The 16,167-nt window shown below is 45.7% G+C and overlaps 1 protein-coding gene across 1 annotated transcript; it reads left to right on the top strand.

Annotated features, from left to right (window-relative positions):
• Positions 1-1,016: 1,016 nt before the first annotated feature.
• On the top strand, positions 1,017-14,718 carry VSTM5 (V-set and transmembrane domain containing 5). The gene is made up of 4 exons (XM_063127137.1): positions 1,017-1,137; positions 9,093-9,425; positions 10,189-10,326; positions 14,666-14,718. Exons 1-4 carry the CDS (start codon positions 1,047-1,049, stop codon positions 14,707-14,709), a joined length of 606 nt encoding a protein of 201 aa, XP_062983207.1. The 5' UTR covers positions 1,017-1,046; the 3' UTR covers positions 14,710-14,718.
• The last annotated feature ends 1,449 nt before the right edge of the window (positions 14,719-16,167 follow it).

A 16,167-nucleotide genomic window follows, 5' to 3' on the forward strand; every position in this document is an offset into this window, starting at 1 on the left:
CTTTGCACGTTTTTCTTTTTTTCTGGGAGTTTCTTTCTCTGCCTTTCTATACGTTCCATTTCACAACCATTAGGTGGCGATGTTGTATAATGGAATTATGAAAACGTACGAGGGTTTCATGCCACCATTCAGGATATACCAGACTCTCCTCTTTAGAAAGCCCCTCCCCCCTTGCTAAAATGGTTAAAAAGCATGAGAGAGGCCCTGGAGGATGACAATGTCGTGCAAAGCACTCGCGAACTACCATGAGTGAGGAAGCACACAATAAATGCCTCATCTAAAAAGACTCTCAGTATAAGGCAGCTTCCTATGTTCCTGTGACGCTTGAACGAAAAAAAAACCACACCACTGCGTACCTTTCTTTATGTACAGCAAACTTACAGAAGCAGTGTGGTGTAGTGGTTAGGGTGTTAGGCCGGGACTCAGGAGATCAGGTTTCTAGTGAAACCATGAAACTCGCTAGGTGACTTTGGGCCAGATTCCTATGTTCTTAGGTGCAGATGTTGTTTTTTTAACTGGCAATGTTTAAACGCTGGGGATTCAGAAACCCTGGCAGGGGATCTACTGCAAATCGCTCAGAGATCAACTGCCAGCAGATCCGAATCAACCTGGCACAACAGCCAGAACAGAAACCGTGTTTATCATTGACGCGTCATGCTGCAGGCCCGGCTGGGCGGCTTATTTCGTGGCTGGAATGAATGTGACACTGTTCTCCTCCTTAGCAGTCTCTGTTTTTCGCTGCTGCTGCTGCTGCCTTCCTCCTGCCAGCACATCTTAAATCAATCTCGGAGGCTTCTGAGGGCGTGAGCTGCGGCAGGAGGCCAGCCTCCACCTCACAGTAACGTGGATTCTCCGGGAAGGAAACCTCACCCACATCAGGCAGCTTGCTAACGCCGTCCTCTGGAATGCGAGTGTTGGCTGCTGCAAGAGCAGCACATGGAAGAAGGGAAAGGAAATGAGATCGCTGCTCCTTCCAACTCAGAATTTGACATGTGGCTCCAGAGACTTCATTAAATGAGCACCCAGCCAGCGCTTCTTCCTTTCTGATGAGGCCTCTCGACTACCTGCAGGGCTGCAGACGAGGCGTACGGCTAGAGATTGTTACCCTTTGCCTGGCCGCTGGGTGGGCTCTCCAAAGTAAGTGCCTGGCTTTCTCCTTACCCCACTGTTTGTGTTTCTCCCTCCTCAACATTATTGACATCTCCACCCACACGCACATGCCTCTTGTGTCTTTTTAACAAACACATGGCAGTCCAACATGCAACAAATGTTGCAAGGATGGGAAAGCTGCCCCTGTTGAATTTCTGCTCGGCATAATAAGAACGCCCCTGCTGGTCGAGATGAAAGGCTTATGTAGTAGACTGTTTCCTGCAGTGGGCAGCCAGATACTTTTGGAAAAACCACAAACAGAATTTGCAAGCCTTTCTCTATTTGCAAGCCATTCCTCAGCAACTGGTATTTATTGCTACATTGCCTTTGAATGTAGATCTTTTCTTTTTCACCATTCTGTTTATTTCCGATGTTCAGGCGTGAGTGCCGTTCCTTAAGTAGACACTACGGCATCATCCGTGCACAAGAGGGAGGCATTAGCGGGCGGGGGGTGGGGAGCCCCACGGTTTGCAAAAGTACAAAACACCTTTAGAAAAAAAAGACACCAATAGGAGCAGCCACAGAAAGCTGAGTCGTTGGGCGAAATGGAGTTCCCTGAAGTGGGGCATGGCTGGCTGGCTGGACCAGTGAACAGGAGCACTCCAAATTGCACTTTTCATAGCTAACAGCTGTTGACAAGCAGCCCTTCCCCAACATGGTGCCCTCCTGATGTTTTGGACGACAGTTCCCATTAGCTTTCAACAACAAGACTAATAGTCAGAGACAAATCTATTGCCCAGAGAGGCTTGGTAACCATTGTCATGCAGGGGGCAATTTTCAAGGGGGGGGTCGCAGCTAGCAAGGGAAGGTCCACCTTCTCCTCCCCATATCGTGCCCCCAACAGGCAGCTAAGCAGGGGAAACCAGTAGTATTGGTGCTAATGGGAAGTTTTTCTATGGTTAAAATTAATTAAGTCATGGTGGGAAACCCTTCTATTGGTGCTAATGGAAGCTTTTCCCAAGCTCAGTTGCTTTGGGTAAGGACAATTTTCCTCCAGGAAGGAAAGAAAGGTGTGTTCTAGTAGGGTGACCAACTGTCAGGATTTCCCCGGATTTGTCCTGGTTTTTGTTCTTTCCATGGTGTCAGGGGGGATTTTCTATAATTTTCAATAATGTCCTGGAATGACACACCTTCCTCTTTAAGGCTGCCATTAGCATGGCAGGAGGGAATGACATGCTTTCTTGCGGCACATCATTCCCCCACCCCGAGCTCCAGTTGAGGTCTTAAAGGGGAAAGTGGGTCATTCGTGGACATTATAGAAAAGGCCCCAATTGGAGTGGATGGTGGTGGTGCAGAACGAAATCCTTTCCCCTCCTCCACTCCAATCGGGTTCTTTAAGGTGGCGGGGGAATAACGTACTTTCTGCAGGACTCAGAAAGCTGCTTCCCCCCACACACACTAGGTGTCCTCTTTTTTGGTTTCCCAAATATGGTCACCCTAGTTCTAGTGACAAATAACCCACGGTGGCTTGTTTAATCCCCAGCGTGTGCTGGGCCCTATTAGCCTAATTACCTGCCCAGGCACAACCTGTCGTATGCTCCAGACCTGAGCAGCCTGGCTTGTTTGAGCGGGAAACAATGTTCAACTAACCTAGCAACAGTCCATGATTTATTTGAGTGTTGTGCTGCCCGGATTTGGCTGACATGACAACCCGTGCCGGGACAGGTAATTAGGCTAATGGTGCCCAGCATGCACTGGGGATTGAAACGTGGCTTGTTTTGATTGTGCAAATTGGATCAAAGTGAGAAGGAAGTTGGGGAAGGAAAAGGGGGGATTTATTGCCCTCCCAAAGGGTTAAAACAATCTAGGCAGGAGGTCCTTTTCCAGGTACACTAAGTAAGTGTTAGATCTGGTGTTTCTCTGTCTATCTGTGACTCCTTTTGATCTTTCTGTGTCTCCTTGCCCTGTATTGTGGCATATAGAGAGGTGTCCAATCCACTTTACCTTTGATCCCCTTCTCCAAGCCTGTGTCTTCCTTCCTTCCTTCCCCTACTTTCCTTCCTAATCTTTCTCTCTCCCCCACCCCACTTTCCTCTGCCTCCAGTCCTCCCACCACCCAGCCAGCATTCTGAAATCCGCCCATCTCCATCCAGCCACAGAATTGTGCACCACTTTATTTCATTTAATTTATGGAGGTAATGATGATCGATGATGGAATAATTCATTGAAGGGAGATTGCTTAAATTTTGGCACAGGACCCCGGTGGGAATTGAAAAATTAATTGGGGATGACACTCCCACGCTCTTTTGTATCTGGTCAAGAGGGCAGGGCTCCTGCAGCTTTAATGGTTGTGATGAAGAGGGAACAAATGCATACAATGCATACAAATGACATCTGCTGAAATTCCCTTTTCTGTACAACTTTTAAAGATACAGGAGCCCTGCCCTCCTTTCCATAGGGTCATACTAGCTTTCCACCACCACAGCTCTAAATAAGATACCCTTTCTAAGATGGAACAACCCAAATTCTACACTGTATTCCCCACCCCCTAATAATTCTCAATGAGCATGCAGCTTTTAAAGCAGGGATGTGGAACACATGGTCCGCGGGCCACATGCACCCCTCCAGACATTTATGCAGCCCCCCAATCCCTGCTGCCACCCAGATCCTAGGAATTTCACTGGGAATCGGGGTGCAAAGCTGTTTGGTGGGCTGGAGGCACGCAGGTCTACTGGGAAACAAAGCACATGCTCCCCACGCGCCCTGCTCCCCAGCAGAATTGCAGGGATTCCAGCAGTGGTGGCCACGCCCGACAATAGGAGAGATATGCCACCCCAGGCTTCCAAAGGATGCAGCCCCTTCCCCTAAACATTGCCAATCCCTGTAGGGACACTGCCAGGCTATGTGTGCGAAGTGGCCACCTTATCCTAATTATAGGATGACCACATGAAAAGGAGGGCAGGGATCCTATATCTTTAACAGTTGTATAGAAAAGAGAATTTCAGCAGGAGTTATTTGTATGCACGCAGCACCTGGTGAAACTCCCTCTTCTTCACAACAGTTAAAGCTGCAGGAGCGCTGCCCTTTTTTTGTATCTGGTCACTCTAGTATAGCTAGTGCAGCTTTAACTGTTGTGATGGAGAGGGAATTTCACCTGGTGCTGCAGGCATACAAGTGACACCTGCTGAAATTCCCTTTTTCTATACAACTGTTAAAGCTACAGGAGCCCTGTCCTCCTTTTCATATGCTCACCCCACCTAATTATTTTCTTGCTCCATCTCCTTTCCAACTGCTTGGCCTCCTCATCCTCCATCTTTGTTGCTAAGTGTAGGTGTTTGCTGGGCTGGGCCCTGTGCCAAACTGGAGAGAGTGACCGTTTTATTCACAAGAGAAGGATATCTGAGCTTGGCATGAAGGAACACCACCTGGCACCTGTTCTCGACAATGCTTACTGGAGCGATTCTTTGCAACACCTGCTTAAAAAAAAAAAAGTTGGCATCCCTTACTTGAAAGGCCAATAAAGAATAAACAAAACAAGTACAGCGTTGCAGCCTAGCTAAGGGCATGGTGGTGTTATGGGTATGCCAGTTCTTCAGTTGGTGAGGTTTTACGGGTTCCAGCCTTACTCTGGGATGGTCACCCCCTACTTAGTGCCCTGCAGATGTTTTGGACTACATGTCCCAGGATTCCTGACCATTGCCCATGCTGGCTCAGGCTGATAGGAGTTGGAATCCAAAGTATCCAGAGGGCACAAGGTTGGGGAAGGCTGCTGTGGGGTTTGGCTTCCTTCAAATGAGGTCATCGGAGGCTTGCAGTGCTTTTGTGATATTTATTCATTAGTGATACTTATATCCTGTTTAGTATAATACAATCAGTGGAGTCTGGTGATGCCAATCCCGGGAGGCCTGTGACTCCATTTTGGGTTTCAGTCAGAAACAGCCAGAACTCTAAACGAGCGATCCAAAGTGCTGGATTTATTTGGGGGCTTGAGAACAGTGCCTTGGACATCTCCTTTAGAGTTCTGTCTGTTTCTGACTCAAACTCAGAATGGATTTATAGCCCCACCGACATCAGATCCACCAGCCTCAACTGAATACACCTTCTGTCATTATACACATACAGGTTTCTTTATTTTTTATGTGGTTTATTTACACATATATACAGATTGAGCATAGATGGGGGTTCACAGCTTTAACATTCCAATGAATACTGCTAGGGTGTGTGGGGGAGGGAGGGGGGATGTTTCCAGAGCTTCTGTCATTTGGAGCGACGGATCCAGGAGCACCCCCAAACTGCAAACACAGTCTTTCAGGGGGAGTGTAGCCCCATCCAGAACTGGTTGACAAACCTAGGTCAGAGCCCTTGACAGCAAGCACTTCTGTTTTGTCTGGATTCAGCTTCAGTTTGTTTTTCCTCATCCAGCCCATTACCGCCTCCAAGCATTCATTCAGAGGAGACACACTATCCTTATAATAAAAACAGACGCGCCAGATAAAACAAAGACACTTTTAGAAGCCAAAACACAATAGGGGTGCTTGGCACTCAACCACACAAAAACTCACATATGAAGTGAAAAATAAGCAAATTGTATTACTACAATTTGGGTGATATTTACAACAATCATACATATGCTGTTTGTAATCAAGTGTACAAAAAGATATAAGTCATCTTGCTGATACTGAGCCTTTAATACTGTACCGGACACCCGTATTTTATCCAGATGCCTAGAACAGTGAATGTGTTGGGTGGTACAAGATTGTGCTCTAACTAATAGCCGATTAGAAGGATTGATGCTATCACCATAAGCCCTGATGAGTTGGTTGATTGTACCTGCAGCTCCCTGATAGTTTATTTCCACCACCACCCACCACTACCCTATCCAGTGTGTGCTCAAACCAGAATCATTTACATGCATTTACATGCAGACAAGTGGACTGGACTGGCACTTAGATCTGCAGTGTGCGTGGGAGGTTGGGCAGCCAAAGTTACATTTGGTGCTGCAAATAGGTTATAAATCTCTGCTACAAAATGCAAATCAATAATTTCAGGCAGGAGCATTAGATAAATACAGAGACACCCACACCAACTGTGTTGGTCCATTAGAAAAATCCAAATAAGAGGATGCAAATTTAGAAAAAGAAATGTATAATTTTAATATCAATGCAATACATCTCACCATAGTAGGAAAGACCATGACCAGGTGACCTGTGAACCTGCTGGCCAGGTGGAACCGTTGACGGGACAATGCCACGCCACCACCTCACACACAAGGCTTTGACGTGCACACCTCCCTCACTCTAAGCACCAGCACTTAAATACCTGAGGAAGGGGCTAAAAAGAAAAGTATAACTTTTCCCTTATAAGCAGAGGGAAAAGGTAAGGAGATTTGGAAAAGGGCTTTTCTGTGAATATAGCAGGCTGAAGGTTTAATGTAATGTGTTTATTTATGAACCAATAGAGCAGGAGACACAGCCAAACTGACACGTGGTTTTAGGATAGCAAAATAAATTGTTGTTTACAGTTCTTAGTTCCTTCAAATTCTATTCCAATCCTGCCTATTCTTAAGAATACTGGTAGTAACCAATCTAATAATAACAATCCTTAGTCCCTATGATCTTATTTCCACTCACTCCTCACACAACTCCTGACAAAAAATCACTCAGCTAAACACATCTACCCTCCAAATCCAATCACCAACCGAATCCCTCAAACAACTCAGCTCCCCCATATATAGACTCCTCCCCCCTTTCCACAGCATCACTAGCCACACCCACTCAGTCCAACATTCTGTACTCTCTAGATATACTCACTCAGACATACCTAAGGGAATAGAAATGTGGGTAATGCCACAGACAACCTCAAAGCTCTGTTCTCCCTTCTTCCGGTTCCTTATGGTCTGTCTGATGGACCAACATGATTTCCCATTTTTTGTCTCTGCTGTTGCTGCTGCTACCTCAACATTATTGATTTGCATTCTAAGGCAGTGATATACAACCCATTTGCTGAGGTCGCAGCATGAAATGTAACTTCTCTTTTCTCTTCCCATGCACACCGCAGGAAAACTGCCGCCTTGACTTGCTCTCGACTGGTCTCTGTACTTAATTTGGCCACAGCTCAAGTTTCCCTAAAAATGGTAAATATGATTTCCATTAGGAATAACTCTGACGGGGAAAAGAACATTGTCTCTGGCAAAGGCAGTGAAAGTCTGAGCCTATTCACGCAAGCATTCATGGGGATGGGGAAAGAGAAAAAGCTGGCACATGGAGGACCCCAGTTTGTAGTGATCTGGTCTTGTCCATCTCCCAGTACGTACAGTATTCAGCTTTCAGCACACATTGAGAAGTGCCAGTATGGTGTAGTGGTTAGAGTGTTGGACTGGTGACCAGGTGATCCTATGCCTGCTGAGCCTGCTGACCAGGTGGTAACTGTTGATGGGCAACTTTAAGAAACTTCTTATGTTTTTTTTAAAATTGTTCTTTATCTTTAAACCTGACTTGGACTGGACAGTCCTTCAGAGTACTGTCCTCAGTAAAATCAGACACCTGGCCTATAAGTCCTATCAGCCCTAGCCTACGTAGTCAATGGTGAAGAATCATGGGAATTGTAAGCCAAAACATCTGGAGGGCCACAACTCCTTGAGCTGAAAGAGGTTCAACACCCTTGTGCTAGATGAACAGAGATGACAAAGGCACCACAAGTTAGCCAACATTCGTCTTGTCTAGGGTGACCATATGACCAGGAGGACGGGGCTCTTGTATCTTTAACAGCTGTATTGAAAGGGGAATTTCAGCAGGTGTCATTTGTATGCATCCAGCACCTGGTGAAATTCCCTCTTCATCACAACAGATAAACCTGCAAGGGCCTAGGCCTCTTTCGTATCTGGTCAAGAGGGCAGGGCTCCTGCAGCTTTAACTGTTGCGATGAAGAGGGAATTTCACCAGGTGCTGCATGCATACAAATGACACCTGCTGAAATTCCCCTTTCAACACAACTGTCAAAGATACAGGAGCCCTGTCTTCCTTTTCATATGGTCAGTCTAATCTTGTCTGGAAAGAAAGTCAACCCCGTTAAGCAGCCCTGAATATCCTATAATTTGGGGAAAGCAGAGAGCATAAAATATATATTATTGGAGCAGGAAGACCTGCAAGGGAATGTATGGTACTATCCGTGTGGAGCTGGTATGACAAAAGCAGTAGGAATATTTACTAGTCACAAACAGATAAGTTATCAAGGTCATGCAAAAGCAATTATGACCCATGTGCACACCGGGAGAGAGAAATTGTCATATCTAAAGTCATAAAGGCAAAGGAGTTGGAGGTGGCACATTGGTCAATCTGAACTAACTTCATAGAATCATAGAATAGTAAAGTTGGAAGGGGCCTACAAGACCGTCAAGTCCAACCCCCTGCTCAATGCAGGAATCCACCTTAAAGCACCCCTGACAGATGGTTGTCCAGCTGCCTCTTGAAGGCCTCTAGTGTGGGAGAGCCCACGACCTCCCTAGGTAACAGATTCCATTGTTGGGCAACTCTAACAGTCAGGAAGTTTTTCCTGCTGTCCAGCCAGAATCTGACTTCCTGTAACTTGAGCCCATTATTCCATGCCCTGCATTCTGGGAGGATCGTTCTTCCCCTTAAATTAAGGAAGAGGTTAGATCTCTTTCTTGACAAATTCTTAGATAAGAGTCAAAAGGCATCCATTACAGGCGGAGGGAGCAACATGCTGGCCTCCACTTTAGGGTGGCCAGTTACCCATTTCGATCCCCCTCTGCAATGCATACAATCGTTTGAGACCTCTGGCAAGAATGATTGGTGTCTTCTCTGGCATCCTACTGGTTGGGAAGGAGGCGGGAGAGCGAGGAAAGGAGATGCCAGGAAAAAAAAGAGAAAAGAGGTGACTCACGATCATCACACGGCCCCTGACAAAGTACCCGCACCGGAATGCGGCCCTCGACAGGAAAAAAAAATGGTCGCCCACCTGAGCACTTCCCTTTGATTTTTCAGCCCAAGGAGGAGAAGTGTCCTTGGTAGTATCTCAAGCCAACCTAAACACCACGGTGGCCCAGGACATTTTGCTGTCGGTTGCCTATACCTGTGAGGTACCCCCGGTCATCGAGTGGAAGCACACGTCAGCCAGGGGCACGACGAAAATAGCAGAGTGGAGACCGGGAGGTTACACCAACATCTCCAGCGGTTACGAAGACCGAGTGAACATTTATGAGAACGGCTCCCTTCGGCTGCTGAAGGTGGAGATGAGAGATTCCGGGTATTACTTAGTCACGGTGAGGGACGAGTTCGGGATCACCATCTATGGCACCATCCTATTGAATGTTTATGGTATGAAATGAGGGGGTTTGATATTTTGTCTTGGGCCTGCTGCCCATGGTGTCCTCTTTAGCAGGGATGATGGGAGTTGTAGTCCAAGTGGAGTATAAATCTCCAAGGCATCTAGGGGAGGGGGAGCATCAGGTTCCAGTCTGAGCGGGGTGGGGGGAAGCAAGGTATAAATGTTTAAAAGTAAAAACGCATGCAAAGAACATTGCCGCCACTTCAGGAGGACTCGTGTTGTAGAGCAGGCCCTGGAAAAGTCTGAAAGAATAAAAGATAAAGGTGGGGAATTTGGGAATGGCGAGGTCAAAGAGCAAAGGTGGTTTGCAGGAAGCAAGGTCAAGCAGAATTAGTTGTACTTTCTTCTTCACCGGATTCTTAAGTGTAAACAATGCACTGTGGTCAACAGTGGGGAAGTGAATCCGCTCCGGGTTTCAGTCGGAACCAGTCAGAACTCACAAGGGGCTATCCAAGGCAGTGGGGTGGTGAATCCGTTCCAGGTTTCAGTCGGAACCAGTCAGAACTCCCAAGGGCCTATCTAAGGCAGTGGGGCGGTGAATCCGCTCCGGGTTTCAGTCAGAACTCTCAAGGGTCTATCTAAGGCAGTGGGGTGGTGAATCCACTCCGGGTTTCAGTCAGAACCAGTCAGAGAGTTCTGACTGGTTCCGACTGAAACCCGGAGCGGATTCACCACCCCACTGGCATTGGAGCCACCAGCCTCCACTGGGGGGTCACCTCCTTCACCGTGTGTCCTGTGTCTGTTTCTCCTCAGAAATTCTCTATGAAGACTTGCACTTCGTCGCTGTCTTTTTGGCCTTCCTCACAGCTGTGTCCGCCATTCTGGTCTGCCTCATGTGGTTGTGCAATAAGTCCGTGCACCTGATTCAAAACGAGCGGCAGCGGCTTAAAGGTAAACCTTGTAGCAGCACATTATATAACAAGGGACGTTTTGAATTTCCCAGGGACAGTCCCTGCATTTTTGTTTCATTTGGTTTACTCTTCCTACCCATCCCTTGTTTTCATTTTATTTCTTACATTCCTGTACCGCCCAATAGCCGAAGCTATTTACCAAGATTAAAAAAAACCATTAAAAATATATTATACCAAGTGTAAAAACCATTTAAATACAAACATATAAACAGACAGCATACAGAGAGAGACACATATGTACCTAAAACAACTTTAAACAATCAAGAAGAAATATATCATCATATGCAGCCAAATACCTGAGAGAAGAGAAACATCTGAACCTGGGGACAAATGTTGGCACTAGGCATGCCTCATTGGGGAGTTTGTTCCATAATTGGGGGGCCACTACTGAGAAGGCCCTCTCCCTTATTGCCGCCTTCCGAGCCTCCCTCAGAAGAGACACCTAGAGGGGGGTCTTAGATAATGAACGTAGTGTATGGGCAGGTACATAAATTTTAACATTGTTAAAATGTTGTTACCGTGAGTTGTAAGAGTTGTTGTTTATCGTAGGGTGAGCATATTTGGGAACAAAAAAGAGGACAAATCCGGGGAAATCCTGACATTATGCTCCCTCCCCAGAATTTCTGGAGCAGACTTCTTCAACTTGGTGCAACTCCTATCATTTCCAGCAAGCATGACTATGTAGTGGAATGCATCTGGAGGACACCACAAGTTGGGGAAAGCTTCTCTAGAAGTTAACTCCCTCAGAGTGGGCAACAGAAGCAACTTGCCTTTCATGCACATGCGCAGAAATGCATGCACGTGGCCACTAGAGCGCCATGTGCTGCTGCCATTTCTCCCAGTGCAGCTGCAGAAATTCATTTTGAGATATGAACCTACTACAGAACAATGACATGAATGCCTAATTTCATCTCATGTCCTCCAAATGTGTTGGACTACAGATCTCATTAACCAATGGCCATCCCCTGGCTGGGGATGATGGGAGTTCTCATTCAACACATCTGGAGGGTGCCAGGATATGGAAGGATTGAGTAAGGTCTTCAGCAGCGTGTGTTGTATGAGTGGGTGGGTGGGTAAGCAGCTTTCTATGGTATAAGAATAGGATATGTATATTCCTGTTTTCTTCTGAAAAAAGGTGGTATGAAATTTCAACTATGGGGAAATTTCAACTATGTGGTCTAGTGGTTAGAGTGTTGGACTGGGACTTGGGAGACCTGGGTTCTATTCTCCACTCAACCATGAAGCTTGCTGGGCAACTTTCAGCAAGTCATAGACTCTCAGCTGAACCTACCTTGCAGGGTTGTTGTGATGATAAAATGGAGAGGAGGAGGATCATGTATGCCGCCTTGGGTTCCTTGAAAGAGGGGGAAAGGTGAGATATACATGTAATAATAAAATAAAAACTGCTGAGGCCCAAAATGATGAAGGGTCCTATCTCATAGGACAAATGCTGCCACCCTGGCTCTCCATTGGCACAAAGTCAACCGAGCAAGCCCAACTAGGCCATGCACCAACTGCCCCTCTTCTCCCTTAGATGCTAGCTTACTGAGTGCAAGGGTCTTTCCACAATGAGCTTCCCAAGAAGAATATTGGGTGTGTTCAAGAGTGCACCCCCAAGTCATGCCAGTCTATGCTGTGTGTCAGCTCAACAGGCTTGGCCAGTGCCCTTTATAAACCTAGCACCCAACCTAGACTTTCTCTGCAATCTCTGCACTTATGCAGGAGTTCCTCAGCAAGGGAATCAACATGGAAAGGAGCCCCGGATGTTTGAAAAATGTCTGGTTGGAACATAAGCCTGGACAGAGAGAACAGCAACAGGCCCAGAACTTGGGAGGTGATTAAGAAATCTCTCTCTATGTCTCTCTCTCTTTAACTTTCCTTCCTCTCCACCTTGTTTGCAAACTGCACGCCTGTTTGGTTTGAAAGAGTCTTCGGGTGGTTTCAGGCGTACAAAGGAACAGACAAACACTGGAGCCTATTTGCTTTATATAACGATTGCAGGCGCAACCAAGAAAACTCGCTGCTGCAAAGAAAAGCACTGTTGTTCTGGAGGTGCAATGCAAATGAGACGTTTTAGTATAGCCCTTTCCTTAGAGCAGACTTTCTCAGCCAGGTTCCCTCCTGGCTGAGAGATGCTGGTAGTTGTAGTCCAAACACATCTGGAAGGAACCAGGTTGCGGAAGGCTCCTGTAGAAGGTAAAACACAGGAGATTGCCTTTGAACAGGCCCAAGATGGCGTTGCCAGTTCTCTTCACCAAGGCCATAGCTAGACCTAAGGTTTATCCCTGGATCGTCCAGGGGTCAAACCTGTTCATCTAGGTGACACACAGGGGATCCAGTGCTCAGGCAGGGGCGAACCCTGGATGATCCCAGGATAAACCTTAGGTCTAGCTGTGGCCTGATTGTGCTCGGGTCAAGGAGTATCTTAGCTCCAAACTGCAGGCTTGAAGAGGGAAATCCCATAGACAGGTTTACAACCCCCCCCCCCATGAGAATTAAGCCCAAGTGTTAGCTATCTAGGGCTGGGGAAATTGCGGAAAAGGGAAACTAAAATGATCAAATGTCATCTGTCAGGGATGCTTTAGGGTGGATTCCTGCATTGAGCAGGGCGTTGGACTCGATGGCCTTATAGGCCCCTTCCAACTCGACTGTTCTATTATGAAGCATCTCCCCTATGAGGGGAGGTTACAAGAACTGGGATTGTTTAGCTTGGAAAAAGGAGGCTAAAGGGAGACCTGATAGAGGTGTACAAAATGATGCATGGTGTGGAGAATGTGGATAGGGAGACATTTTTCTCCCTCTTCCATAATCATAGAATCATACAATAGCAGAGTTGGAAGGGGCCTACAAGGCCATCGAGTCCAACCTCCTGTTCAGTGAAGGAATCCACCCTAAAGCATCCCTGACAGATGGTTGTCCAGCTGCCTCTTGAATGCCTCCAGTGTAGGAGAGCCCACAACCTCCCTAGGTAACTAGTTCCATTGTTGTACTGCTCTAACAGTCAGGAAGTTTTTCCTGATGTCCAGCTGGAATCTGGCTTCCTTTAACTTGAGCCCGTTATTCCATGTCCTGCACTCTGGGAGGATTGAGAAGAGATCCTGGCCTTCCTTTGTGTGACAACCTTTTAAGTATTTGAAGAGTGCTATCATGTCTCCCCTCAATCTTCTCTTCTCTAGAACCCAAAGGGGTCATCCCATGAAGCTGATTGGTAGGAGATTCAGGACAGAGAAAAGGAAGGACTTCATATGGAATTCACTACCACAAGATGTAGTGATGGCCACCAATTTGGATGGCTCTAAAAGGGAGTTAGATAAATTACTGGAGAAGGCTATCAACGGCTACTAACCCTGATGGTTGTGTGCTACCTCCAGTATAAGAGGCAGAATGCCTATGCTCGGTAGTTGCTAATGGTGGGAGAATGCAATTGTACTCTTGTCCTGCCTGTGGGTTCCCAGTCGAAGAGCTGATCAGCCACTGTATGAACAGATTGGACCCTTGGTGTGATCCAGCATCAGGGCTCTTCTTGTATTCTTAAGACACCCCCTCCTCTTCTCCCACCAGCAGTAGCTTTATGAGCTTACCTTCTTCAGCTACTTCTATTTCTAAAGCATCTCTTCCCACCTCATCTTGAGATATGACTCTATAAGAAAAGGGTGACATAACTATGAGAGGCCCATGCAGGGAATGAGGCCTGCTGCTGTCAGCTAAAGTCTGCTAGAATCTATTTCACTGTGTTAAGCTACACGGGTCTCTTAGCAGCATTTTGGAACGTTGTGAAATCCATATTTCTGCTCACTAACAAACTCACTACAATCAGAGAGCCCACAAACACCACAGGAGGTCAGGAAAAGGTGGCAGGATTCTCAAGACAAGCAACCATAAAATCAGGGCTGTATTTCACAATGCTGCAGAAACACTGCCCCTATACACATGAAATCTGTGTTTTGGGACGGAATTATTGGATTAATTTATTCATGGGATTTACATACTGCTGAATATAAAACAATCCCTCAGTGGTTTATAATAATGATGAGTGGCTCAGGTTCTACTAAAAACCGCTTGTAGCGCTTTAGATGGCATAGGTAGAGTTGATGGGACTGATTTTAATTCTCAGAACAGAACCTCGGTTTAATTCATGCATATTCCTGAGTCTAGGGGACTGTGCAAATCTAATTCCGTTTAATGATCCTCAGCGGGTTGGTTGTTGTTGTTTTACCGAAGATGTCAGTGCTGTTTGCTCCTGCTATGACTGTATTCTGGAATGTTTCCTTTCCAGTTGAACTGTTCTTAAATCAACAATGTTCTCTGTTCACTTCCAGCAAGCACCACAGAAGAGACTGAGCTGCAAATGATGGGATGTTAGCCAAGAACTATTTTTAAAAGGCACGAGTCATTTTTTTTTACCTCAAGGGTACAAGAGGGGAGGATGACCACCTGGTATATCAAAGACTTTGTACGTTTCTTCGCTTTCTAGGTTGAACTACAAGTTCAATCGCAGCTTTTAACGCTCAGCTGAAAACTTTTCTTTTTTCTAAAGCTTTTAAAACTTGATTTTGATCGGACTTTTATACTGTTAGTTTTACTCTACCCTGTGCCTGTTTGGTGCATTCTCTTCCCCTTCTTATTGTTTTATTATGATTTTATTAGAATGTAAGCCTATGTGGCAGGGTTTTGCTATTTTATTGTTTTACTCTGTACAGCACCATGTACATTGATGGTGCTATATAAATAATAATAATAATAATAATAATAATAATAATAATAATAATAATAATAGACAGCTGAGCCAGAGGCCTTGAGAGATGCTGAAATTTCAGTATCACCAAGAGGGCAGAATGCTTCTGTTATTTAACCTGCATGTTCTTAAGGCATCTAACTTTGCACTGATAATATCAAAGATGACGTGACTGTGCTCTTAAGGCACAATCTTATACCTGTTTAGACAGAAAAAAAGTCTTATAACACCTAGCATACCCCAGTGTGCCATGCTGGGAAGTTGTAGGGCTTTTTTTCTGCATAAACTCACATAAGATTGCACCTTTAATGTGCTAAATATGCACCCAAAGTAGCCTTAAACGCATATAGGTAGCCAATGAAATCATTGCGTTTAAAAAAGCTGCAACTGTTTCCTGAGTTACTACATTTTAAAAACCCATTAAAAAGGCAGCGAGCAACTGGTTTTGTTTCCTCCTTGGCCCCATCCCGCCTCCATCAAAGAGTTACGGACGGTTTGTTTGAAGAAATAACTGACTTTGGGATTATTTCCTGTTAGTTCACGCTTGCTCAATTAACCTTCCAACGTTGGTCAATGATAAAATGAACACTGTTGATTTTCCACTTTTGTATTCTCCTTTTTCCTGCAGCAGCACTCAAGGTAGCATTGGTGGGGCAATCACATTTTATCCTTACAACAACCCTGTGAAGCAAGTTAGTTTAAGAGTGGCATGTGACGAGCATCATGGTTCAGTGGGGATTTAAATCTGGGTTTCTGGCTTCAGAATCCAAAATCATAGCCACTATTTGCATTGATCTCTTCTACATTTTGTCTCCTAAACGTATATATCTTTGGAATGATAATAGCATGAGGCAGTAGTCTATGAATTTTTAAAAACTCTGCCCTAGTGCATTGGTGCTCCAACTGTCCCAAGCTGTGGCTGCTATCCAATGTTTCAGAAGTGAAACTGACAAAGGAACTTTCAAAATCTTTTGATCCTTATTAAAGAGGATGTATTGCTAGAACCATTCAATAGCATCAGCAGTCTCATTTTAGCGCTAAGGCATCTCATGCAGTCCAGTTCCATTCAAATAATTTAACTGCTCC

The sequence above is a fragment of the Elgaria multicarinata genome, chromosome 5, assembly GCF_023053635.1.
Source record: "Elgaria multicarinata webbii isolate HBS135686 ecotype San Diego chromosome 5, rElgMul1.1.pri, whole genome shotgun sequence".
Classification (NCBI taxonomy): Eukaryota; Metazoa; Chordata; class Lepidosauria; order Squamata; family Anguidae; genus Elgaria; species Elgaria multicarinata.